Here is a 26,395-nt window from a genome sequence, read left to right as displayed (position 1 = left end):
CCAAGAGTCTGAGCCTGGACGGAGCCTCTTATAGGCTTTGAAGATGGTGGAAGAAGGGTGAAGAAAAAAAACAAACTCACTCCTCCTCTCAAGGACTGCTTTTTCCCCTGAAAATGTTCTGTGAGTTCATTAATTTCTGAGCATCCAAGCCAGGTGGAGCCTGAGGCAGGTGCTAAAGCCAGGCTGGGAAGGGAAACGCAGCTTCACTCCACAGAAACCTCCGTGCTGCCAGCCCTCGCCCTCACCTCACCTTCAACTCACCTCACACTCACCCTCACTTCACCCTCACCTCACCTCATCCTCACCTCACCCTCACCTCACCCCGCACTCACCTCACCCTCACCTCACCCTCACCTCACCCTCACCTCACCCTCACCTCACCCTCACCTCACCCTCACCTCACCCTCACCTTCACCCTCACCTCACCCTCACCTCACCCTCACCTCACCCTCACCCTCACCTCACCCTCACCCTTACCTCACGCTCACCTCACCCTCACCCTCACCCTCACCCTCACCTCCCCCTCACCTCCCCCTCACCTCACCCTCACCCTCACCTTCACCCTCACCTCACCTCACCTCACCTCACCTCACCCTCACCTCACCCTCACCCTCACCCTCCAAGCGGCACAGCTCCTGAGGCCTCCAGGGGCTTTTTTAAAAATTCCATTTCTTTGCTACTGGATAGAGGCCGAGAGAAACGGAGAGGGGTCGGGAGGTAGAGAGGCCGAGAGGGAAGGAACAGAGAAACCCTGCGGCCTGCTCCCCCACACACGAAGCTTCTCCTCCGGACCAGGGCTTGAACCCGGGTCCCCGCGCCCGTCACGTGTGCGCTCAACCGGGGCAGCTGGACGGCGCCCTGTGTGCGGCCCTGTGGGGACTGGCCTCGCGGGCCTGAGAGGGGCCGGGGCTAGAAGGAAGTGTTGAGAGAGAGAGAGAGAGAGAGAGAGAGAGAGTGTTACGGGAGCTGTTCACAGGCGTGCCCCTCTTTCCGCTTCTCTCTCTCCTGGTCGCGACGGACTTGGGGCTCAGAGCCTCTGGTCACCTTCCCCTGACACTTGTCCCTCTAGGAGTCTGCACCCACATTCTTTTTCTCTTTCCTTTGGCCTCCAGGGTTACTGCCGGGCTCGGTGCCGGCACCATGAATCCACGGCTCCTGGAGGCCATTTCCCCCCTTTTGTTGCCCTCGTTTTTTTCATTGTTGTGGTTATTATTGTTGTTGTTGTTGTCATTGTTGGCTAGGACAGAGAGACATGGAGAGAGGAGGGGACGACAGAGAGGGGGAGAGAAAGACAGAGGAGGGGAAGACAGAGAGGGGGAGAGAAAGACAGACACCTGCAGACCTGCTTCACCGCCTGGGAAGCGACTCCCCTGCAGGTGGGGAGCCGGGGGCTCGAACCGGGATCCTTAGGCCGGTCCCTGTGCTTTGCGCCACATGCGCTTAACCCGCTGCGCCACCGCCCGCCTCCCGACCCAAATTCTCTATGGGGAGCAGAAGGTGGGAGTTCTGGCTTCTGTCATTGCTTCTCCGCTGGACATGGGTGTTGGCAGGCGGACCCACACCCCCAGCCTGTGTTTGTCTGTCCCTGGTGGGGCAGGGCTCTGGGGAGGGGAGGCTCCAGGACACGTGGGTGAGGCCGTCTGCCCGGGGAGGTCAGGATGGCGTCATGGCGGCATCTGCAGCCTGGTGGCTGAAAAGCGGGAGGGTGGATTCGTAGGGCTCTAGATTGCCTGAGGAAGCTTAGTAAGTCCCTCCTGTAGAGCAAAGTTTCATCGAGACAAACCGGTCGTACAGCACTAGGTGGCCACACCCCACTGAGTGCACCTGTCACTAGGCACAGGACGCAGGTTCAAACCCCATCCCCACCTGCAGGGGGGAAGCGTCAAGAGTGGAGAGGCAGGCCTGGAGATCTCTCTCTCCCTCTCTCTCTCTCTCTCTTCCTGTATCTTGCTTTCTCTTTCTGTCTTCCTCTTCCCTTTCAATTTCTCTCTGTTCTACTGAATACTATAAAAAATAAGTTAATAAGTCTTTAAAAAATGGGTCTTACATCGTTTAAGAAGCTTCGTGTTTATAGGACAAAAGAATCTAGATGATTTCACTCATTTTTTTTCCTGATGCAGCACTAGGAATGAACTGAGGGTCTTTAAAGATCATAATATTTCTGAGTGGGCTTCCCAGTCGTACTCCACTAACTGTATTCAGTGAGAGAAATGGGAGAACACAAAAGACCCACGGCCCTGCCCACCCTCCATGGGCTCCCTGGGTGCTGTGCCTGGTGCTGAGAGAGGAGAGACCTCACAGCCCTGCTCACCCTCCATGGGCTCCCTGGGTGCTGCGCCTGGTGCTGAGAGAGGAGACACCCCACAGCCCTGCCCACCCTCCATGGGCTCCCTGGGTGCTGTGCATGGTGCTGAGAGAGGAGACACCCCACAGCCCTGCCCACCCTCCATGGGCTCCCTGGGTGCTGTGCAGGGTGCTGAGAGAGGAGAGACCCCACAGCCCTGCCCACCCTCCATGGGCTCCCTGGGTTCTGTGCAGGGTGCTGAGAGAGGAGACACCCCACAGCCCTGCCCACCCTCCATGGGCTCCCTGGGTGCTGTGCCTGGTGCTAAGAGAGGAGACACCCCACAGCCCTGCCCACCCTCCATGGGCTCCCTGGGTGCTGTGCCTGGTGCTGAGAGAGGAGACACCCCACAGCCCTGCCCACCCTCCATGGCCTCCCTGGGTGCTGTGCAGGGTGCTGAGAGAGGAGAGACCCCACAGCCTGCCCACCCTCCATGGGCTCCCTGGGTGCTGTGCCTGGTGCTGAGAGAGGAGAGACCCCACAGCCCTGCCCACCCTCCATGGGCTCCCTGGGTGCTGTGCCTGGTGCTGAGAGAGGAGAGACCCCACAGCCCTGCCCACCCTCCATGGGCTCCCTGGGTGCTGTGCCTGGTGCTGAGAGAGGAGAGACCCCACAGCCCTGCCCACCCTCCATGGGCTCCCTGGGTGCTGTGCCTGGTGCTGAGAGAGGAGACACCCCACAGCCCTGCCCACCCTCTATGGGCTCCCTGGGTGCTGTGCCTGGTTCTGAGAGAGGAGAGACCCCACAGCCCTGCCCACCCTCCATGGGCTCCCCGGGTGCTGTGCAGGGTGCTGTGCATGGCCATGGGGCTGGAAGCCATACCTCACACATGCATGTACACTCCTCCTTCCTCTCTGGATAGTTGTACCTGGTTTGGCGTCTCTCTGGAGGGAATCCCCCACACCGACCGCTACTGTTAGGAGCATTTTATCTCTTTTCCTTCTTTGTCCCTCTGGGTTCCAGCCTCTCCTGGTCACGCAAGCTCCCTCCCTCCCTGCCCGTGACCTTGGGGCCACCCTGGCCTCCGTGTCTGTGTCTGGGCTGATGGAGCCGCCGTGAGGAGGGGCAGACTGGGGAGCATGTGGTGTGTCCACCTGCTGGCGGACGGGGAGCAGCGAGGCCTGGACACCCCAACATCGTTCGAGCAGATGAGAGAACACCCAGCCTCGTGGCTGCCCCTTGTCCCTGGGCCTGTCTCCCCTCAGCTCAGCGAGCTGCAGGTCCACAGCTGGCAGGCGATGGCTTCAGTGGTGCTCCCTGGTCCATCCCGTGTGGAGAGACCATCTCCACAGCCGTGAGCCAGGACCTGACACCCAGGCACGCGGCCCCGACTTCAGACCCTACGTGTCACAGACGAAAGCGGGGTTGCTCTCAGTGGGCGCCAGGGTGGAGTATTTGCTGTGGACATGAGTTCACTTTGATGTAGAATCGTAGATACTTTGATTCTTTTTAAAAATTATCTGTATTTACTTATTGGGTAGAAGCAGCCAGAAATCAAGAGGAATTGGGAGACAGAGAGGAAGAGAGACAGACACCTGCAGCCCTGCTTCACCACTTGTGAAGCTTTCCCCCTGCAGTTGGGGACCAGGGGCTTGAACCTGGGTCCTTGTGCATTGTCACATACGTGTAACCAGATGCGCCACCGCCAGGCCCTGGCACTGAAATTCTCTATAAATACAAAGGCTTCAGCTCTGCCATTCTCATCGGGAAATACAAAGACCGTATCCTTTGGGAGAAGGAAGAATTTCCTCTCCAGAGTGGCGGCTTTCATAATAAATATATTTCTCAGGGAAATCTTGTCTATATAAATGCATGTTTGTGTATTACAATAGATGTGGTTTTACCACAAGGTGATGGCGGCTTATAGATCCTAGAGTGGTCTGTCCCATTTACAAACATTACCCTGATCAAAATATTAGCGAGTGGAGTCTGTGGTCACTGAGTAACTGTGGCTCTCAGCTTGACAATCACGGCCTTGGAGAGCTATCTCAGAACTGGCCCTCCACCGGCACTCACAGCAGGGCCAAGGAGGATGATGGGACTAGTCACTCGAGGATGGTTTTGGGGGTGAAGTTGGTTGACGATGATGATGGTGATGGACGTGGTATTGATGTGATGCTGATGGTGGTGATGATGGTGATGGCGGTGATGGTGGTGATGGAGGTAGTGATATGATGATGATCATGGCTACAGTAGTGGTGACAATACTGATGATGGTGCAGGTGATGATGATGGTGTTTATGAGGGTGATACTGATGATGGTAGTGATGGTAGAGGTGAGAATAGTGATGATGGAGGAAGTGATATGATGATCATGGCCATGATGGTAATGATGATGTTGATAATGGTGGTGGTTCTGATGATGGTGATATTGATGAGGGTGATGGAGATGACAGTGATGTGATATTGACGATGATGGTGGTGATAATGGTGATATTCATGGTGGTGATGGTGATTTTGGTGATGGAGATGGCATTGATGTAGTACTGATGATGGTGATGGTGGTGTTGGTAAAGGTGATAATGGTGATGTTGGAGGTAGCGATGTGTTGATGATCATGGCCATCTATGATCGTGATGATGGTGGTGGTGATGCTGATGGTGTTTATGATGGTGATGATGGTGATACTGATGATGCTGGTAGTGTTTATGATGGTGATACTGCTGATGGCGATGATAGTGGTGATGATGACAGTGTTTATGATGGTGGTATTGATGATTTGATGATATTGATGGTGATGATGGTGGTGGTGACGTTGTTTATGATAGTGATGGTATTTATGATGGTGGTATTGATGATGTGATGATATTGATGGTGATGGTGGTGGTGGTGACATTGTTTATGATAGTGATATTGATAATGTGATGATATTGATGAGGATGGGGATGAAGGTGGTTGATGTTGATGATGGTTTTGGCGATGGTATTACTATGATATTGATGATGGTGGTAGTGATGATGATATTGATGACTATGGTGGTGATGTTGAAGATGATGGTGATGTACATGGTATTGATGTGATATTGATGATGATGGTGATGGGCGTAATGGTGTGTGTGTGTGGTGTGTGTGTGGAGATTCTGATGGTGGTGGTGGTGATGGTGTTAGTGGACTTATCATTATTCATACATTCCTAACTTTTAAAAAAACTTTATTTTATTTGACAGGACAGAGAGAAACCTAGAAGGAAGGGGCGACAGAGAGGTAGAGAGAAAGAGAGATACCTTCAGACCTGCTTCACCGCTCGTGAAATGGAACCCCTGCAGGTGGGGAGCAGGGGCTCGAACCCGGGTCCTTGCAAATGGTAATGGACGCACTCAGCTGAAATAACACATGCTTATTTGAAATGAAATAGCCAGATAAATTAAAGCATCAGTCCTCTTTTCACTCCGCTTCCCTCCCCCAACACAAACAGCTCTGCTCTGCCCTCTGTGTCTCCATGTCACTCACGTGTGAAAACACGCATGCTGTGTGGGGTCCTGTGTCTCCTGAAAGGAGACGTTGCAGATTGGTTTCCTCCTGACCTCTAACCCGACATCACCCCTCCAGTCCGTGTTGAGTGTTTCTCTTCCCCAGGTGTGACAGGTGCATGCCAGTCACCTGACTGGCATTTTTCTGTCACCCGGTTGGCCTGGTTGTGTGTCCTGCATTTGCTTGTGACAGTGAACCCAAGATCAGTCTCCCTCCCTCCCTTCCTTCCTTCCTTCCTCCTTCCCTCCCTCCCCCTTTCTTTCTTTCTTTCTTTCTTTCTTTCTTTCTTTCTCCCTTCCTTCCTTCCTTCCTTCCTCCTTCCCTCCCTCCCCCTTTCTTTCTTTCTTTCTTTCTTTCTTTCTTTCTTTCTTTCTTTCTTTCTCCCTTCCTTCCTTCCTTCCTTCCTTCCTTTTTTTTCTGACTGGTCTATAATTATTATTACTTATTTCATATTGATTAACAAAATTACAAGTTAGCACACTGTTCTCACCACCAGAGTTCTGTTTCTCCATCCTCTCGTTGGAAACTGCAGTGGTTCTCCCAAGGTCACAGATACAGGCTGACTATTATTTCTACAACTATCTGTATATATAAGTATATATATATATATTTATTCTCTCTATATATATATCCCTATTTATCTATTTGCCCATTTTTTCTATAGTCCTGCCTTCTCTAACTTTCTAAGTCACACCTATATCTGTTACTACTTCCAAATGTCCCTCCTTCTTTCCTCTGCTCTCTCTGGGTCCTGATGGAGTTGGGGTCCAGAGCCCTCTGGTCACCTTCCCCTGACATTTCTCCCCCTCTGGGAGCATGGACCCAAATTCTCTATGGGGAGCAGAAGGTGGGAGGTCTGGCTTCTGTCATTGCTTCTCCACTGGACGTGGGTGTTGGCAGACGGATCCACACCCCCAGCCTCTGTCTGTCTGTCCCTAGTGGGGCAGGGCTCTGGGGAGGGGACGTTCCAGGAAAGGTGTCCCATTATTTCTAAAATTAAAAAAATTCATTTATAAAAAGGAAACACTGACAAAACCATAGGACAAGAGGGGTGCAACTCCACACAATTTCCACCACCAGAACTCTGTATCCCATCCCCTCCCCTGGTAGCTTTCCTGTTCTTTATCCCTCTGGGAGTATGGACCCAAGGTCATTGTGGGGTGCAGAAGGTGGAAGGTCTGGCTTCTGTCATTGCTTCCCCGCTGAACATGGGTGTTGACAGGTGGATCCATACTCCCAGCCTGTCTCTCTCTTTCCCTAGTGGGGCAGAGCTCTGGGGAAGCAGGGCTCCAGGACACATTGGTGGGGTTGTCTGTCCAGGGAAGTCTGGTTGGCATCATGCTAGCATGTGGAACCTGGTGGCTGAAAAGAGAGTTAACATACAAAGCCAAATAATTTGCTGACTAATCATGAACCTAAAGGCTGGAATAGTGCAGATGAAGGATTGGGGTGTCTCTGTTTTGTAGATAGTTAGTAGGCCTATTTTAGTTATATTCCAAAGGGCCTGTGACTATACTAGTTTTTTTTTTTTTCCCTGAGCCTGATTTGATATGCAGGTGGATCCCAGTTATTGTCTGGGGAGATGATGTCATAGTTGGAAAAAGGACCTGAAAGCTGGATCAGGGAAGAGAGTAGCTCCCTAATATGGGAAAGGTGTATAAATATAGTTGATTGTAAACCCCATCGATTTGATGTGATCTGGGGCCCATATTTAGCTTAGGAGCCTGTGTGACCTCTGCATCCCTGTAGGTCTGAGCTCACATTCTGTGGTCATGAGTAGGAACGTTCCAAGATGCCCATTCTTATCCTTTGGAGTGCTGTTGGGACAGAGGCTACTCACGGCCAAGTCCTTGTGATGGGCAGCCTGGATCCCAGTAGCCAAGGTGCGTGGTGTGTGGAACAGGCGAGCCCTGTCCATGTTTGGGAGGGTAGCCACTTCTTGCTGTACATTTGTTCTCGTGCTTTCTGTGGCAAGGACCTTGGTTCCCATCCCGACACAGAGGGCCCAGGCCAGCTATGGGCTCCCTGCTGGAGCAAGCAGCAAAGGAGCCCTGGGAGGGACCCAGCCGTTCACCCCCAGGCTGTTGACCCTCCCGTTCTGTGTGGCCCTGTCCTTCGGTGACTCTGAGTTGACTCGATGGCCGTTCATTGTCTCAGATCCAGTTTGCAGGTCTGTCAGAGGCCAGGGGCCTTGCTGAGTCCAGTCAGCCCTCAGACTGCCCTCCCTCCTGTCCCGGCCACCTTCAGTGTGGGTCTGCTGCTTCCACCCCAACCTCACTTTTCAGCCAGTCTCTGAGCACCCTTCTAGAATGCTCATGTAACCTGATTTGCTCACTGGCAGTTTTGTCCTCTTTTGGAGCTGGGGGCTTTAGTATGCAGGATTCCACAGCCCCAGGGCTGCTGGTTTTTGTTGTTGTTGTTTTTTTTTAATTGGGGGTTAATGATTGTTGGTACACACGTGACATTTCTCAGTTTTCTGCAGTCTCTCCCCAGCCCAGGGCCTCCTCCATCATCAGCACCAGGACCTGAAAGCCCCCCATTCCCCAGAGTCCTTGACTTTGGGGCAAGACAGCAAACCCAGTCCACGTGCTGCTTGGAGTTTCCCCTTCTGTTCTCATTTCTCAATTTCTGTCCATGAGTGGGATCAGCTGATCTTCATCCTGCTCTTTCTGGATGATCTCACTTCATAGGATTCCTTCAGGCTCCATCCAGGAGGCGGTGAAGAAGGTGCCTCCATCACTCTTCACAGCTGAGTAGTATTCCATTGTGTCTCTAGACCACAGCTGTCTCAGCCACTCACCTGTTGTTGGACACCTGGGCTGCTTCCAGGTTTTGGCTGTTACACATTGTGCTGCTGTGAACACAGGTGCACACAGATGTCTCTGGATGGGTGTGTTGGTCTGTCCCCAGGAGAGGAACTGGAGGGTCACAGGGCAGGTCCCCTTCCAGCCTTCTGAGAGTCTCCAGGCTGCTCTGCACAGGGGCTGGACCCACCGACATTCCCAGCAGCAGTGACGAGGCTCCTCTGTCCCCACAGCCTCTCCAGCACTTGTTGCTGCTGCCTTTTTGACGTGTGACCTTCTCACAGGGGTGACGTGGTGTCTCACTACCGTGTTTACATTTCTGTGACAGTGACTTGGAGCATTTTCCCCTGTCTGTTGGCCTTTTGAATCTCTTCTTTGGTGAATTTTCTGTTCATATCCTCTCCCCATTTTGGAGGGGGTCATTTTGTTGTTGTTGTTGCATGGCTGTTTTTAATGAGAGAGAGAGAGAGAGAGAGAGATCCCCACAGTACTTGAGCCTCCCCAGTGCTGTGGTGCCTCCTGTGTGTGTACCTGGGACGCACATCTGGCTGCGCACAGGTCATGGCAGACACCCTGCCTGGTGAGCTAGCGCTCTGCCCCCCATCCTCCTTCTCTGGGGATTGTGGGAGGCGAGAACACGCCTTTCAGAACGGGCCGTGCATGGGTGAGGCAGCCTGTGTGGCCTTGAGCCCTCCGGACACCTGCCCTCCCCTGGAGCTTTGCAGAAAGGGGTCCTCATTCAGGCCCCTGGGCAGTGCTTGTGCCCTCTGGACTGTGGGGGTCATGGTGGGTGGCTAGGTGTGTGGCGGCCTTACCCACTGCCTCTGAGGTCCCCCCAGAAGACAACAGGCTTCTGCTCCTGGTTCACGGGCACCCTCCCCCCAGGACACAGGTGGTAGAACTGTGTGGTGTGCAGGGCAGACAGAAAGGACAGTGACAGCACGGGCGTCACCGGAGCCAAGGCCCAGCACCCTGCCTGCTGCTTGGACTGGCACCTGTCTCCAGTCTCCAGGGGAGTGTTCTAGAAGGAACACACACGCACACACAATATCCCTCAAAATCTTATTGTTAAAAATAAGTTAAAATACTAATAATGCATATTAATTACAAAAAGCAAAAGCAGAGATCAAGAGCAATGTATCACCAAGACAGCTCAGTAGCTAAAGTGCATCCTTAGCATGTGCACAGCCTTGGATGCGTTCACATGTAGACCCTGCACAGTACCAGGGAGCCATGGAGGGTGGGCAGGGCTGTGGGGTGTCTCCTCTCTCAGCACCCTGCACAGCACCCAGGGAGCCCATGGAGGGTGGGCAGGGCTATGGGGTGTCTCCTCTCTCAGCACCATGCACAGCACCCAGGGAGCCCATGGAGGGTGGGCAGGGCTGTGGGGTGTCTCCTCTCTCAGTACCAGGCACAGCACCCAGGGAGCCCATGGAAGGTGGGCAGGGCTGTGGAGTCTCTCCTCTCTCAGCACCAGGCACAGCACCCAGGGAGCCATGGAGGGTGGGCAGGGCTGTGGGGTCTCTCCTCAGCACCCTGCACAGCACCCAGGGAGCCCATGGAGGGTGGGCAGGGCTGTGGGGTCTCTCCTCTCTCAGCACCCTGCACAGCACCCAGGGAGCCCATGGAGGGTGGGCAGGCTGTGGGGTCTCTCCTCTCTCAGCACCCTGCACAGCACCCAGGGAGCCCATGGAGGGTGGGCAGGGCTGTGGGGTGTCTCCTCTCTCAGCACCGTGCACAGCACCTAGGGAGCCCATGGAGGGTGGGCAGGGCTGTGGGGTGTCTCCTCTCTCAGCACCCTGCACAGCACCCAGGGAGCCCATGGAGGGTGGGCAGGGCTGTGGGGTGTCTCCTCTCTCAGCACCCTGCACAGCACCCAGGGAGCCCATGGAGGGTGGGCAGGGCTGTGGGGTGTCTCCTCTCTCAGCACCCTGCACAGCACCCAGGGAGCCCATGGAGGGTGGGCAGGGCCGTGGGGTGTCTCCTCTCTCAGCACCCTGCACAGCACCTAGGGAGCCCATGGAGGGTGGGCAGGGCTGTGGGGTCTCTCCTCTCTCAGCACCAGGCACAGCACCCAGGGAGCCCATGGAGGGTGGGCAGGGCTGTGGGGTCTCTCCTCTCTCAGCACCCTGCACAGCACCCAGGGAGCCCATGGAGGGTGGGCAGGGCTGTGGGGTGTCTCCTCTCTCAGCACCCTGCACAGCACCCAGGGAGCCCATGGAGGGTGGGCAGGGCTGTGGGGTCTCTCCTCTCTCAGCACCAGGCACAGCACCCAGGGAGCCCATGGAGGGTGGGCAGGGCTGTGGGGTCTCTCCTCTCTCAGCACCATGCACAGCACCCAGGGAGCCCCATGGAGGGTGGGCAGGGCTGTGGGGTCTCTCCTCTCTCAGCACCCTGCACAGCACCCAGGGAGCCCATGGAGGGTGGGCAGGGCTGTGGGGTCTCTCCTCTCTCAGCACCATGCACAGCACCCAGGGAGCCCATGGAGGGTGGGCAGGGCTGTGGGGTGTCTCCTCTCTCAGCACCCTGCACAGCACCCAGGGAGCCCATGGAGGGTGGGCAGGGCTGTGGGGTCTCTCCTCTCTCAGCACCATGCACAGCACCCAGGGAGCCCATGGAGGGTGGGCAGGGCTGTGGGGTGTCTCCTCTCTCAGCACCCTGCACAGCACCCAGGGAGCCCATGGAGGGTGGGCAGGGCTGTGGGGTGTCTCCTCTCTCAGCACCCTGCACAGCACCCAGGGAGCCCATGGAGGGTGGGCAGGGCTGTGGGGTCTCTCCTCTCTCAGCACCAGGCACAGCACCCAGGGAGCCCATGGAGGGTGGGCAGGGCTGTGGGGTCTCTCCTCTCTCAGCACCATGCACAGCACCCAGGGAGCCCCATGGAGGGTGGGCAGGGCTGTGGGGTCTCTCCTCTCTCAGCACCCTGCACAGCACCCAGGGAGCCCATGGAGGGTGGGCAGGGCTGTGGGGTCTCTCCTCTCTCAGCACCATGCACAGCACCCAGGGAGCCCATGGAGGGTGGGCAGGGCTGTGGGGTGTCTCCTCTCTCAGCACCCTGCACAGCACCCAGGGAGCCCATGGAGGGTGGGCAGGGCTGTGGGGTCTCTCCTCTCTCAGCACCATGCACAGCACCCAGGGAGCCCATGGAGGGTGGGCAGGGCTGTGGGGTGTCTCCTCTCTCAGCACCCTGCACAGCACCCAGGGAGCCCATGGAGGGTGGGCAGGGCTGTGGGGTGTCTCCTCTCTCAGCACCCTGCACAGCACCCAGGGAGCCCATGGAGGGTGGGCAGGGCTGTGGGGTCTCTCCTCTCTCAGCACCAGGCACAGCACCCAGGGAGCCCATGGAGGGTGGGCAGGGCTGTGGGGTCTCTCCTCTCTCAGCACCCTGCACAGCACCCAGGGAGCCCATGGAGGGTGGGCAGGCTGTGGGGAGTCTCCTCTCTCAGCACCATGCACAGCACCCAGGGAGCCCCATGGAGGGTGGGCAGGGCTGTGGGGTCTCTCCTCTCTCAGCACCCTGCACAGCACCCAGGGAGCCCATGGAGGGTGGGCAGGGCTGTGGGGTGTCTCCTCTCTCAGCACCATGCACAGCACCCAGGGAGCCCATGGAGGGTGGGCAGGGCTGTGGGGTCTCTCCTCTCGCAGCACCAGGCACAGCACCCAGGGAGCCCATAGAGGGAGGGCAGGGCTGTGGGGTCTGTCCTCTCTCAGCACCCTGCACAGCACCCAGGGAGCCCATGGAGGGTGGGCAGGCTGTGGGGTCTCTCCTCTCTTAGCACCAGGCACAGCACCCAGGGAGCCCATGGAGGGTGGGCAGGGCTGTGGGGTGTCTCCTCTCTCAGCACCCTGCACAGCACCCACGGAGCCCCATGGAGGGTAGGCAGGGCTGTGGGGTCTCTCCTCTCTCAGCACCCTGCACAGCACCTAGGGAGCCCATGGAGGGTGGGCAGGGCTGTGGGGTCTCTCCTCTCTCAGCACCAGGCACAGCACCCAGGGAGCCCATGGAGGGTGGGCAGGGCTGTGGGGTCTCTCCTCTCTCAGCACCCTGCACAGCACCCAGGGAGCCCATGGAGGGTGGGCAGGGCTGTGGGGTGTCTCCTCTCTCAGCACCCTGCACAGCACCCAGGGAGCCCATGGAGGGTGGGCAGGGCTGTGGGGTCTCTCCTCTCTCAGCACCCTGCACAGCACCCAGGGAGCCCATGGAGGGTGGGCAGGGCTGTGGGGTCTCTCCTCTCTCAGCACCATGCACAGCACCCAGGGAGCCCCATGGAGGGTGGGCAGGGCTGTGGGGTCTCTCCTCTCTCAGCACCCTGCACAGCACCCAGGGAGCCCATGGAGGGTGGGCAGGGCTGTGGGGTCTCTCCTCTCTCAGCACCATGCACAGCACCCAGGGAGCCCATGGAGGGTGGGCAGGGCTGTGGGGTGTCTCCTCTCTCAGCACCCTGCACAGCACCCAGGGAGCCCATGGAGGGTGGGCAGGGCTGTGGGGTGTCTCCTCTCTCAGCACCCTGCACAGCACCCAGGGAGCCCATGGAGGGTGGGCAGGGCTGTGGGGTCTCTCCTCTCTCAGCACCAGGCACAGCACCCAGGGAGCCCATGGAGGGTGGGCAGGGCTGTGGGGTCTCTCCTCTCTCAGCACCCTGCACAGCACCCAGGGAGCCCATGGAGGGTGGGCAGGCTGTGGGGAGTCTCCTCTCTCAGCACCATGCACAGCACCCAGGGAGCCCCATGGAGGGTGGGCAGGGCTGTGGGGTCTCTCCTCTCTCAGCACCCTGCACAGCACCCAGGGAGCCCATGGAGGGTGGGCAGGGCTGTGGGGTGTCTCCTCTCTCAGCACCATGCACAGCACCCAGGGAGCCCATGGAGGGTGGGCAGGGCTGTGGGGTCTCTCCTCTCGCAGCACCAGGCACAGCACCCAGGGAGCCCATAGAGGGAGGGCAGGGCTGTGGGGTCTGTCCTCCCTCAGCACCCTGCACAGCACCCAGGGAGCCCATGGAGGGTGGGCAGGCTGTGGGGTCTCTCCTCTCTTAGCACCAGGCACAGCACCCAGGGAGCCCATGGAGGGTGGGCAGGGCTGTGGGGTGTCTCCTCTCTCAGCACCCTGCACAGCACCCACGGAGCCCCATGGAGGGTAGGCAGGGCTGTGGGGTCTCTCCTCTCTCAGCACCCTGCACAGCACCTAGGGAGCCCATGGAGGGTGGGCAGGGCTGTGGGGTCTCTCCTCTCTCAGCACCAGGCACAGCACCCAGGGAGCCCATGGAGGGTGGGCAGGGCTGTGGGGTGTCTCCTCTCTCAGCACCCTGCACAGCACCCAGGGAGCCCATGGAGGGTGGGCAGGGCTGTGGGGTCTCTCCTCTCTCAGCACCATGCACAGCACCCAGGGAGCCCCATGGAGGGTGGGCAGGGCTGTGGGGTCTCTCCTCTCTCAGCACCCTGCACAGCACCCAGGGAGCCCCATGGAGGGTGGGCAGGGCTGTGGGGTCTCTCCTCTCTCAGCACCCTGCACAGCACCCAGGGAGCCCATGGAGGGTGGGCAGGGCTGTGGGGTCTCTCCTCTCTCAGCACCCTGCACAGCACCCAGGGAGCCCATGGAGGGTGGGCAGGGCTGTGGGGTCTCTCCTCTCTCAGCACCAGGCACAGCACCCAGGGAGCCCATGGAGGGTGGGCAGGGCTGTGGGGTCTCTCCTCTCTCAGCACCCTGCACAGCACCCAGGGAGCCCATGGAGGGTGGGCAGGCTGTGGGGAGTCTCCTCTCTCAGCACCATGCACAGCACCCAGGGAGCCCCATGGAGGGTGGGCAGGGCTGTGGGGTCTCTCCTCTCTCAGCACCCTGCACAGCACCCAGGGAGCCCATGGAGGGTGGGCAGGGCTGTGGGGTGTCTCCTCTCTCAGCACCATGCACAGCACCCAGGGAGCCCATGGAGGGTGGGCAGGGCTGTGGGGTCTCTCCTCTCGCAGCACCAGGCACAGCACCCAGGGAGCCCATAGAGGGAGGGCAGGGCTGTGGGGTCTGTCCTCTCTCAGCACCCTGCACAGCACCCAGGGAGCCCATGGAGGGTGGGCAGGCTGTGGGGTCTCTCCTCTCTTAGCACCAGGCACAGCACCCAGGGAGCCCATGGAGGGTGGGCAGGGCTGTGGGGTGTCTCCTCTCTCAGCACCCTGCACAGCACCCACGGAGCCCCATGGAGGGTAGGCAGGGCTGTGGGGTCTCTCCTCTCTCAGCACCCTGCACAGCACCTAGGGAGCCCATGGAGGGTGGGCAGGGCTGTGGGGTCTCTCCTCTCTCAGCACCAGGCACAGCACCCAGGGAGCCCATGGAGGGTGGGCAGGGCTGTGGGGTCTCTCCTCTCTCAGCACCCTGCACAGCACCCAGGGAGCCCATGGAGGGTGGACAGGGCTGTGGGGTCTCTCCTCTCTCAGCACCCTGCACAGCACCCAGGGAGCCCCATGAAGGGTGGTCAGGGCTGTGGGGTCTTTCCTCTCTCAGCACCCTGCACAGCACCCAGGGAGCCATGGAGGGTGGGCAGGGCTGTGGGGTCTCTCCTCTCTCAGCACCCTGCACAGCACCCAGGGAGCCCATGGAGGGTGGGCAGGCTGTGGGGAGTCTCCTCTCTCAGCACCATGCACAGCACCCAGGGAGCCCCATGGAGGGTGGGCAGGGCTGTGGGGTCTCTCCTCTCTCAGCACCCTGCACAGCACCCAGGGAGCCCATGGAGGGTGGGCAGGGCTGTGGGGTGTCTCCTCTCTCAGCACCATGCACAGCACCCAGGGAGCCCATGGAGGGTGGGCAGGGCTGTGGGGTCTCTCCTCTCGCAGCACCAGGCACAGCACCCAGGGAGCCCATAGAGGGAGGGCAGGGCTGTGGGGTCTGTCCTCTCTCAGCACCCTGCACAGCACCCAGGGAGCCCATGGAGGGTGGGCAGGCTGTGGGGTCTCTCCTCTCTTAGCACCAGGCACAGCACCCAGGGAGCCCATGGAGGGTGGGCAGGGCTGTGGGGTGTCTCCTCTCTCAGCACCCTGCACAGCACCCACGGAGCCCCATGGAGGGTAGGCAGGGCTGTGGGGTCTCTCCTCTCTCAGCACCCTGCACAGCACCTAGGGAGCCCATGGAGGGTGGGCAGGGCTGTGGGGTCTCTCCTCTCTCAGCACCAGGCACAGCACCCAGGGAGCCCATGGAGGGTGGGCAGGGCTGTGGGGTGTCTCCTCTCTCAGCACCCTGCACAGCACCCAGGGAGCCCATGGAGGGTGGGCAGGGCTGTGGGGTCTCTCCTCTCTCAGCACCATGCACAGCACCCAGGGAGCCCCATGGAGGGTGGGCAGGGCTGTGGGGTCTCTCCTCTCTCAGCACCCTGCACAGCACCCAGGGAGCCCCATGGAGGGTGGGCAGGGCTGTGGGGTCTCTCCTCTCTCAGCACCAGGCACAGCACCCAGGGAGCCCATGGAGGGTGGGCAGGGCTGTGGGGTCTCTCCTCTCTCAGCACCCTGCACAGCACCCAGGGAGCCCATGGAGGGTGGGCAGGCTGTGGGGAGTCTCCTCTCTCAGCACCATGCACAGCACCCAGGGAGCCCCATGGAGGGTGGGCAGGGCTGTGGGGTCTCTCCTCTCTCAGCACCCTGCACAGCACCCAGGGAGCCCATGGAGGGTGGGCAGGGCTGTGGGGTGTCTCCTCTCTCAGCACCATGCACAGCACCCAGGGAGCCCATGGAGGGTGGGCAGGGCTGTGGGGTCTCTCCTCTCGCAGCACCAGGCACAGCACCCAGGGAGCCCATAGAGGGAGGGCAGGGCTGTGGGGTCTGTCCTCTCTCAGCACCCTGCACAGCACCCAGGGAGCCCATGGAGGGTGGGCAGGCTGTGGGGTCTCTCCTCTCTTAGCACCAGGCACAGCACCCAGGGAGCCCATGGAGGGTGGGCAGGGCTGTGGGGTGTCTCCTCTCTCAGCACCCTGCACAGCACCCACGGAGCCCCATGGAGGGTAGGCAGGGCTGTGGGGTCTCTCCTCTCTCAGCACCCTGCACAGCACCCAGGGAGCCCATGGAGGGTGGACAGGGCTGTGGGGTCTCTCCTCTCTCAGCACCCTGCACAGCACCCAGGGAGCCCCATGAAGGGTGGTCAGGGCTGTGGGGTCTTTCCTCTCTCAGCACCCTGCACAGCACCCAGGGAGCCCATGGAGGGTGGGCAGGGCTGTGGGGTCTCTCCTCTCTCAGCACCCTGCACAGCACCCAGGGAGCCCATGGAGGGTGGGCAGGGCTGTGGGGTCTCTCCTCTCTCAGCACCCTGCACAGCACCCAGGGAGCCCATGGAGGGTGGGCAGGCTGTGGGGAGTCTCCTCTCTCAGCACCATGCACAGCACCCAGGGAGCCCCATGGAGGGTGGGCAGGGCTGTGGGGTCTCTCCTCTCTCAGCACCCTGCACAGCACCCAGGGAGCCCATGGAGGGTGGGCAGGGCTGTGGGGTGTCTCCTCTCTCAGCACCCTGCACAGCACCCAGGGAGCCCATGGAGGGTGGGCAGGGCTGTGGGGTCTCTCCTCTCGCAGCACCAGGCACAGCACCCAGGGAGCCCATAGAGGGAGGGCAGGGCTGTGGGGTCTGTCCTCTCTCAGCACCCTGCACAGCACCCAGGGAGCCCATGGAGGGTGGGCAGGCTGTGGGGTCTCTCCTCTCTTAGCACCAGGCACAGCACCCAGGGAGCCCATGGAGGGTGGGCAGGGCTGTGGGGTGTCTCCTCTCTCAGCACCCTGCACAGCACCCACGGAGCCCCATGGAGGGTAGGCAGGGCTGTGGGGTCTCTCCTCTCTCAGCACCCTGCACAGCACCTAGGGAGCCCATGGAGGGTGGGCAGGGCTGTGGGGTCTCTCCTCTCTCAGCACCAGGCACAGCACCCAGGGAGCCCATGGAGGGTGGGCAGGGCTGTGGGGTGTCTCCTCTCTCAGCACCCTGCACAGCACCCAGGGAGCCCATGGAGGGTGGGCAGGGCTGTGGGGTCTCTCCTCTCTCAGCACCATGCACAGCACCCAGGGAGCCCCATGGAGGGTGGGCAGGGCTGTGGGGTCTCTCCTCTCTCAGCACCCTGCACAGCACCCAGGGAGCCCCATGGAGGGTGGGCAGGGCTGTGGGGTCTCTCCTCTCTCAGCACCATGCACAGCACCCAGGGAGCCCCATGGAGGGTGGGCAGGGCTGTGGGGTCTCTCCTCTCTCAGCACCCTGCACAGCACCCAGGGAGCCCCATGGAGGGTGGGCAGGGCTGTGGGGTCTCTCCTCTCTCAGCACCCTGCACAGCACCCAGGGAGCCCATGGAGGGTGGGCAGGGCTGTGGGGTCTCTCCTCTCTCAGCACCAGGCACAGCACCCAGGGAGCCCATGGAGGGTGGGCAGGGCTGTGGGGTCTCTCCTCTCTCAGCACCAGGCACAGCACCCAGGGAGCCCATGGAGGGTGGGCAGGACTGTGGGGTGTCTCCTCTCTCAGCACCATGCACAGCACCCAGGGAGCCCATGGAGGGTGGGCAGGGCTGTGGGGTCTCTCCTCTCTCAGCACCCTGCACAGCACCCAGGGAGCCCATGGAGGGTGGGCAGGGCTGTGGGGTGTCTCCTCTCTCAGCACCCTGCACAGCACCCAGGGAGCCCATGGAGGGTGGGCAGGGCTGTGGGGTGTCTCCTCTCTCAGCACCCTGCACAGCACCCAGGGAGCCCACGGAGGGTGGGCAGGGCTGTGGGGTCTCTCCTCTCTCAGCACCCTGCACAGCACCCAGGGAGCCCATGGAGGGTGGGCAGGGCTGTGGGGTGTCTCCTCTCTCAGCACCCTGCACAGCACCCAGGGAGCCCACGGAGGGTGGGCAGGGCTGTGGGGTGTCTCCTCTCTCAGCACCCTGCACAGCACCCAGGGAGCCCATGGAGGGTGGGCAGGGCTGTGGGGTGTCTCCTCTCTCAGCACCAGGCACAGCACCCAGGGAGCCCATGGAGGGTGGGCAGGGCTGTGGGGTGTCTCCTCTCTCAGCACCATGCACAGCACCCAGGGAGCCCATGGAGGGTGGGCAGGGCTGTGGGGTCTCTCCTCTCTCAGCACCAGGCACAGCACCCAGGGAGCCCATGGAGGGTGGGCAGGGCTGTGGGGTGTCTCCTCTCTCAGCACCAGGCACAGCACCCAGGGAGCCCATGGAGGGTGGGCAGGCTGTGGGGAGTCTTTCTCTTTCTCTTTCTCTTTCTCTTTCTCTTTCTCTTTCTCTTTCTCTTTCTCTTTCTCTTCCTTCTTTTTTTCTGCGGATATAGAATAAAAGAAACAATAACATGGGCCAGGAGCCTGCCTCTGTTTTGAGTGAATGAGGCCTTGAGTTTATTCCCTGGCTCTGCCTAGAGTCGGCCTCTTCTGTTTCTTGTCCTCTCTCTCTGACTCACCCACAGAACATGCCAGGCGACTGCTGCAGGGCAGGCCTGGTGACAGGGGCTTGAGCCGCAGCCAGCCCTGCGTTCAGGCTGTGGTCTGGACAGAAGTGGTTGGTTTGTCTCTTGGGTCAAGCACTATGGCTGGTCCTTTTGAACCTCAGATTTGCCTAGAAATCAGTGTTCAGTCACCCCCATGTCTCTCAGTCACACTGCAGCCTGCTGACGGCCCCTGGGACCGGATGGCCTCCTGAGTCCTGACTGGCCACAGAGCGGTGCCCAGGCCTAGCATCCTGCCTTTGTCGGCATCCTCCTTCCTCTTGGGGTCTTTCCTGCTTACTACTAACACAGAGGTTTCTGCCCATGTCCAGAGGAGAATCAATGACAGAAACCAGAGCTCCCCCCTTCTGCTCCCCATAGAGAATTTGGGTCCACACTCCCCGAGGGGGAGAGATGTCGGGAAGATGAGCAGAGGACTGTGGACCCCAATTCTGTCAGGACCCAGAGAGAGAAGAGGAAAAATGGAGGGACACTCAGAAGTAGTCACAGACAGGTGTAGGGGTGACTTAGGAAGGAGAAGGGCACAGAGCGGTAGCGCAGCAGGCTAAGCACACGTGGCGCAGAGCGCAAGGACCCGCTCAACGATCCTGGTCCAGCTCCCGGCTCCCACCTGCAGGGGAGTCACTTCTCAAGTGGTGAAGCAGGCCTGCAGGTGTCTATCTTTCTCTGCCCCTCTCTCAATTTCTTCCCCTATTTCTATCTCAATGTCTTCCCCTTCTCTCTCAATTTCTCTCAATGTCCTATCCAACAACAACAGCGATAACAATAACAACAATAGCAAGGGCAACAAAAATGGGAAAAATGGCCTCCAAGGAGCAGTGGATTTGTAGTGCAGGCACCTAGCCCCGGAGATAACCCTGGAGTAAAAAAATAAATAGATAAAAAAGAAAGGAGAAGGTAGAATTTTAGGAAAATGGGCAAATATATATAAATATCAACAGTTATAGAAATAACAGCCCATATCCGTGCCCTTGGAAGAACCGCTGTGGCTTCTAGTGGAGGGAGAGGGGACACGGAACTCTGGTGGTGCGAACAGTGTGGAGTTAGGCTCTGTTGTTGTACAGTTTTGTAAATCAATATTAAGTCACTAATAAACAATCATGAAAAAGCTTAGTCGGGCCGGCAAGGCAGCTTGTGCATCTGTTTTCAGGGCATGTGGCCCAGGCCAGAGTCTCATTCTTGCTGTGGTGTCTCTGTCTATATGTGGAGAAGAAAAGACATTTATTTTCACAGGAGAGGGAGAGCTGTGGAGCGCACCTGGCCCCTGTACCTCCCGTCCGGGGACTGAGCCCAGGGTTCCGGCCCTGCATGTCCTGTGCTCTGCTGCCGAGCTGTCTGCCTGGTCTCCTTCTCCTACTCCTCCTCCTCCTCCTTCTTCAGTTTTTTTTATTCGTGATTTAATAATGATGAACAGAATTGTAAAGTAACGGGGATACAAATTCATATAGTTCCCACCCCCAGAGCTCCCTGTCCCCTCCCCTCCACTGGAAGCTCCCCTGTTCTTTATCCCTTTGGGAGCCTGGACCCAAATTCTCTATGGGGAGCAGAAGGCGGGAGTTCTGGCTTCTGTCATTGCTTCTCCGCTGGACATGGGTGTTGGCAGGTGGATCCACACCCCCAGCCTGTGTCTGTCTGTCCCTCGTGGGGCAGGGCTCTGGGGAGGGGAGGCTCCAGGTCACATGGGTGAGGGCGTCTGCCCAGGGAGGTCAGGATGGCGTCATGGTGGCATCTGCAACTTGGTGGCTGAAAGGCGGTGAGATGTAAAGCAGGACAAGATGTTTAATAAACAGGAAGCATAAAATAGGAATAGAGCAGATGAGAACAGGGGTCTTCATGTGGAGAGAAGCAGCTAGGACGTCTGTTTTAGGTGAGAACAGGGGTTTTCATGTAGAGAAGCAGCTAGGACGTCTATTTTAGGTCTGTTCCAATGGGCCCGTGACTTTGGTCATTTTTCCCTGAGCCCGACAGCTAGCATGCAAGTGGACACTTTAGTCTGAACTGAAAATGCCTGTCTTCTTCCTGCATTTCCAAAGCCTCCTCTAGCACCTGGGAGGCTCAGGTGTTCCGCCAGCTCCCCCCTTTCCCGGCTGTCCTGGGTGGGGGCTGAATCTCCCTTGGGTGCAGGCCATGGCCAGCTGAGCCATCCCGCTGCTGGCACCCACAGTGGTGTCACCCCGTCCCCACCCCCGGCCCGCTTCCATCACCGGAGCCCAGCTCTGCCTCTCCTCAGGGTGGGGGCTGCCCTGTGACCCTGGTGGGCTTGAGTTACGGCCGCGGGCGCCTTTACGCCCATGAGAGGGGCACCTCCCACCCACCCGAGAGCTCCCAGCACCCCCACCAGCAGCTTCCTGAAACACTGACCACACACTGGTTTACCTTGATTTCAGTTTGATGTCTTTCTTTTTAAATTTTCTTTTTAAGAATTAGTATTCTTTTTTTAAAAAATAGTTTCCTTTGTTACTGGATAGAGGCAGAGAGAAACTGAGGAGGAGGAAGAGATAGAGAGGGAGAGAGACAGAGAGACACCCGCAGCCCTGCTTCACCACTCGGGAAGCTTTCCCCCTGGGGACTAGGGGCTTGAACCTGGGTCCTCGAGCGCTGTAATGTGAGTGCTTAACCAGGTGTGCCACCACCTGGCCTCTCTTTTTAAATTTTGTAAAAATTATTTTTATTAGCGGTGTAATATAGATTTAAACTATCTTGAGATAACAGGGGTGTAATTCCACTCCATTCCCACCACCAGAGTTCTCTGTCCATTCCCTGCATTGCAGTGGTTCTCCCAAGCTCACAGAGATGAGCTGATTATTATGTCTGTAACTATATTACATATGTTTACCCATTTTTGCTGTGGTCCTGCCTTTATTTTTATCTTTTTATTTATTTATTTTTATCACCACCCAGGTTTATTTTATTTCATTTTGGGCTTGGTGCCAGCACTACAAATCCACCACCCCCAGAAGCTACTTTTCTTTTTCTTTTTAATTTTTTTAATTAAAAATAGAACAGAACACAGAAACTGAGGGGGGGAGATAGAGAGGGAGAAAGACAGAAACACACCTGCAGACTTGCTTCACTGCTCATGAAGCTTCCTCCCTGAAGGTGGGGAGTGGGGCCTTAAACCCGGGTCCTTGCCCTTGTTAAAACATGTGCTTAACTGGGTGTGCCACTGCCCAGCTGCTGTTCTTTATCTGTTATAGTTGACTGATTTTTAAATAATTTATTTGTTGATTCGATAGAGACAGAGAGAAATTGAGATAGAAGGGGGGAGATGAGAGAGAGAGAGAGAGAGAGAGAGAGAGAGAGGGGCTGCTTCATTCTAGTGAAGCTTCTCCCCCTGCCAGTGGGGAGCACAGTCTTGAACCTGGGTCCTTGCGCATGGTGGCAGGTGCGCTCAAGGCGGCTTTCCATATTAGGCTCCTCCTTGCATTCTTCTTTTCTTTCATTTTTTAAAAATTATTTATTTTCCCTTTTCTTGCCTTTGGTGGTTTTTTTATTGTTGTAGTAGTTACTATTGTTGTTGTTGTTGTTGTTGTTGTTGGATAGGACAGAGAGACATGGAGAGAGGAGGGGAAGACAGAGAGGGGGAGAGAAAGACAGATACCTGCTGACCTGCTTCACCGCCTGTGAAGCGACTCCCCTGCAGGTGGGGAGCCGGAGGCTCGAACCGGGATCCTTACGCCGGTCCTTGCGCTTTGCGCCACCTGTGCTACCACCCGACTGCCTCTTTCCTTCTTTCCAGTAAAGCTCATGGCATCACCCGTCCCGAGTGCCATGGAGCTGTGAGCAGGACGAGGCTTCTGCCTGGAGACCAGATTCCCTGCTTCCTGGTGCTGCGGGCAGAGCCGGCTATGAGGACCCGGTGACGTGGCCCCAGCCTGCCGCCCTCTGGGCGCTGCCCTGCTGCCTCCCTGTCTGCAGCACCCGCCTGTGCCCGGAGCTGCGCACCAAAGCCCAAGCCCAAAGGCCTGGGGCAGTCTCCTGGCCTCCCTCCCCTCCCCTCTCCTCCCCTCTCCCCTCCCTTCCCCCCAGCCCTCCTCTCCCTTCCCTTTCCCCCTCCCCTCCCTCCCTCTCCCCCTTCCATTCCCCCTTTCCCTACCCTCCCCTTCCCTCCCCTCCCCCTCCTTCCCTCCCCTTTCTCTCCCCTCCCTCCCCTCCCTCTCCCCTCCCCCTTCCCTCCCCTCCCTCCCCTCCCTTTAATATTTAAAAATATTTTTATTTATTACTAGAGACAGAGAAACATTTTATATTTATTTATCATTAGATAGAGACAGAGATAAATTGACAGGGGGGAGATAGAGAGGGAGAGACAAAGAGACACCTGCAGCCCCACTCCAAGCTCATGAAGCTTCCCCCCTGCAGGTGGGGACCAGGGGTTTGAACCTGAGTCCTTGTGCGCTGTGATGTGAGCGCTTACCCAGGTGCGCCACCCCCTGGCCCCTCCACCCCCTTGCTGCTCTCCAGTGAGGGCAGGTCCTGGAGAGGTTCCTGGTGGAGGTGACCAGTGAGGGAGGTCCAGGCCCCTCATGTCTGTGTGGGGCGCCCAGGACTCCCCGGGTGACTAGGGTGCCGGGTGACGGGGTGGCCGGGCAGTGACCAGAAAGGCCACCATTAAAGTGAGCCTGCCTCTGTCTCCTGCCCTCATCCAGCTTTTGTCGTCCTTTCTCTGTCTGCTGAGCCTAGACCTTCTCCCGGTTGTTAACGCCTTAGTGTTGGAACCTGAGTGTCCGCGTCACAGTGCGCAAGGACCCTGGTTCAAGCCCCCGGTCCCCACCTGCAGGGGCAAAGCTTTGTGAGTGGTGAAGCAGGGCTGCATGTGTCTCTCTGTCTCCCTCTCCTCTCTCAACTTCTGTCTCTATCCAATAATAAATAAATAAAAATATTTTGAAAAAAGTAAAAAATAAAAGCATTGAATGTTGTTTGCTGTATCTAAACCAGTGTTAGGTTTTTAGAGTCTGGCCTTGAGTGAGGGAGCAAACACACCCTGAGGTGGGAACTGGGGGCTTGAACCCAGGTCTTTGTGTGTGGGTGACATGTCCCCTCACCCCTGAGGGCCCTGTCCCCACAGTGACCCATGGGGTCCGTTCTTCCTGGAGCAGAAGTGTCAGAGGGCAGGGCTGAGGGTCATGGGGGCACCCACCTTCTCTGTGGGCTCCGGAGCAAGCAGAAACGAGAGAGAGGTCAGCCCTGGCCAGGGTCCCGCTCTGCCCCTGGGCACAGCTCCGAGGCCCAGGAGGCAGCCGGCCCCCAGAACTGTCCCCACCCGCACAGATGGCAGAGAGAGGATAGCCCCTGACCTCAGGGTCCTCAGCAGCTACGGCATCTCAACCCCACGAGCGGCGAAGCAGGTCTGCAGGTGTCTCCCTTTATCGCTGCTCCCTCTCTTCCTCTTCTTCCTTCAATGCCTTTCTGTCCCATCCAATAAAAATAGAAAGGGGGGGGGTGAAAGGGAAAAATAGCCTTCAGGAGCAGTGGATTCGTAGCGCAGGCACTAAGCCCCAGTGATAACCTTGGTGCAATAATAATAATAAAATAACAATAGAAGAAAAGATAAAGGACATTTGGAAATAGTAAGAGAAGGCAGGACCATAGGAAAAAAAAATAGGCACATATATCTAAATATAGATAATTCTAGAAATAATAGCCCATATCTGTGAGCTTGGGAGAGCCACTGCAGTTTCCAATGGAGGGAATGGGGACCAGAACTCTGGGGGTGGGAACAGGGTGGAATTGTAGCCCTGTTATCTCATAATTTTGTAAATCAATATTAAATCGGCAATAAAAAAGAATAAATCCGTCAGTACCGATTGAAGATAAATAAATCAAAATTAAAAGAAGAAGGATGGCAAAGATTTCAGTGGGGTGACCCTCACCTGGGCATATTCAGAGACAATAGCAGGTCAGCAGGGGACTCTGGCTTCTCCGCAGATGCTGGAGGTTCACTCCCCGCTCCCCACCACGGGCAGGGGCCACGTCCTCCCTTCCTGTCAGCCCAACGCTCGGACACAACTGGGGCCTTGGTGCTTTGGTACAGAAACCACTGGAGAAAGAGGGAGAGGGAGGGAGAGGGAGAGAATGTGGGAATTTAACAGGCTGTGTTGCCCTAGCTGGGGGGGGGGGGGTTTGCTGACCATGCACTTTTGCTGGCTGTCGGGGGGGGGGGGGGTTATGAAGTGTCTCTGAGTCGAGACATCTATCACCTCCTTCCTCTTCACTCTCCACGGGGCTGCGTGCCCAGGGAGGAGAGCTCCCAGCCTCAGCCGCCCCTCTGCCGCTCACCGCTCACCCAGGAGAGATTGCTGTATTTCCCCGACACCAAGTGCATTACCATAATTGGCTTTTCTACATGATGGGAGAGAGGAAATAATAATGTCATTTTATTTACAGCCGGAGTGTCGCCTTATGAGACTTCTCCAAGTTTCTGCCATGCTGTGTAGGTCAAATGACATCTTTTGATCAGTCCTGTCCAAAGACATCAAAGCTGAGTGGCGTGTAATGCGGACTCAGTGACAAACCAAATCTAGGGAAGAGATAAGACTGCTGGCTTCCCATTAAGCGGCCCAGCTTCCCCACGTCGCGCCGGGCGGCTCTGACCACCTAAATCAGGGGAATGAAGGGAGTGGGAATTGGACATTAGTACTGCAAATCACCGGCCTGATTGCCAGCCTGCGGACACCCCCCCCCCCCCAAACAGCGGGCAAGGCAGTCCGGGGGCTCCCAGCCTCTCATCTCTCTCCTGCCGCTTGCCGCTTTCCGACCTGGTTTATTTGGGTTTGACATGGGCCAAATGGGGCAGCAGGCAGGCCTGACAGATAGTCTTACTGATTTACGGGGGTGTGTGTGGGGAAATCCTGCAAGATGGAACCTTCCAGCAGCACTTTTACACCCTGTGTGCTGCCTTGCGGGTTCTCCTGACCACGCTCCTGTCAAACCCTTGTGTCCTAGGTGGAGGAGGGCGGGAGCACGTTTGGAGAGATTCCACTGGGGCAGGGCAGGGGTGGGAGAGCATGATGGTTATGCAGAGAGAGACTCTCATGCCCGATGTTCCAAAGCTGCAGAGCCCCACACCATCGTAAACCAGAGCTGAGCATTGCTCTGGTGAAAATAAATACATAAACAAATAATAAAAAAAATAAACTTGGGGTCCGGTGGTGGCGCACCTGGTTGAGCACACATGTTACAGGGCTCAAGGATCCAGGTTCAAGCCCCCGGTCCCCACCTGCAGGGGGGAAGCCTCACGAGTGGTGAAGCAGGGCTGCAGGGGTCTCTCTCCCTCTCTATCTTCTCCTACCCTCTTGATTTCTGACGGTCTCTATCCAATAAATAAATAAAGGTAATAAAATTAA

The 26,395-nt window shown here is 57.8% G+C and overlaps 1 protein-coding gene across 1 annotated transcript in view; it reads left to right on the top strand.

Moving 5' to 3' along the window:
- Positions 1–4,901: 4,901 nt before the first annotated feature.
- The window catches only part of TSHZ1 (teashirt zinc finger homeobox 1), a 43,119-nt gene continuing 21,625 nt past the window's right edge, over positions 4,902–26,395 (top strand). Inside the window, exon 1 of the mRNA XM_060184139.1 lies at positions 4,902–5,052. Within this exon, the coding sequence (XP_060040122.1) occupies positions 4,902–5,052 (151 nt within the window). The remainder of the gene's footprint in view (positions 5,053–26,395) is intronic.

Source organism: Erinaceus europaeus, unplaced genomic scaffold, assembly GCF_950295315.1.
Source record: "Erinaceus europaeus unplaced genomic scaffold, mEriEur2.1 scaffold_676, whole genome shotgun sequence".
In the NCBI taxonomy this organism is placed as follows: Eukaryota; Metazoa; Chordata; class Mammalia; order Eulipotyphla; family Erinaceidae; genus Erinaceus; species Erinaceus europaeus.
Note: the sequence above shows the minus strand (reverse complement) of the source record. Positions and strands in the feature narration are given on the sequence as shown.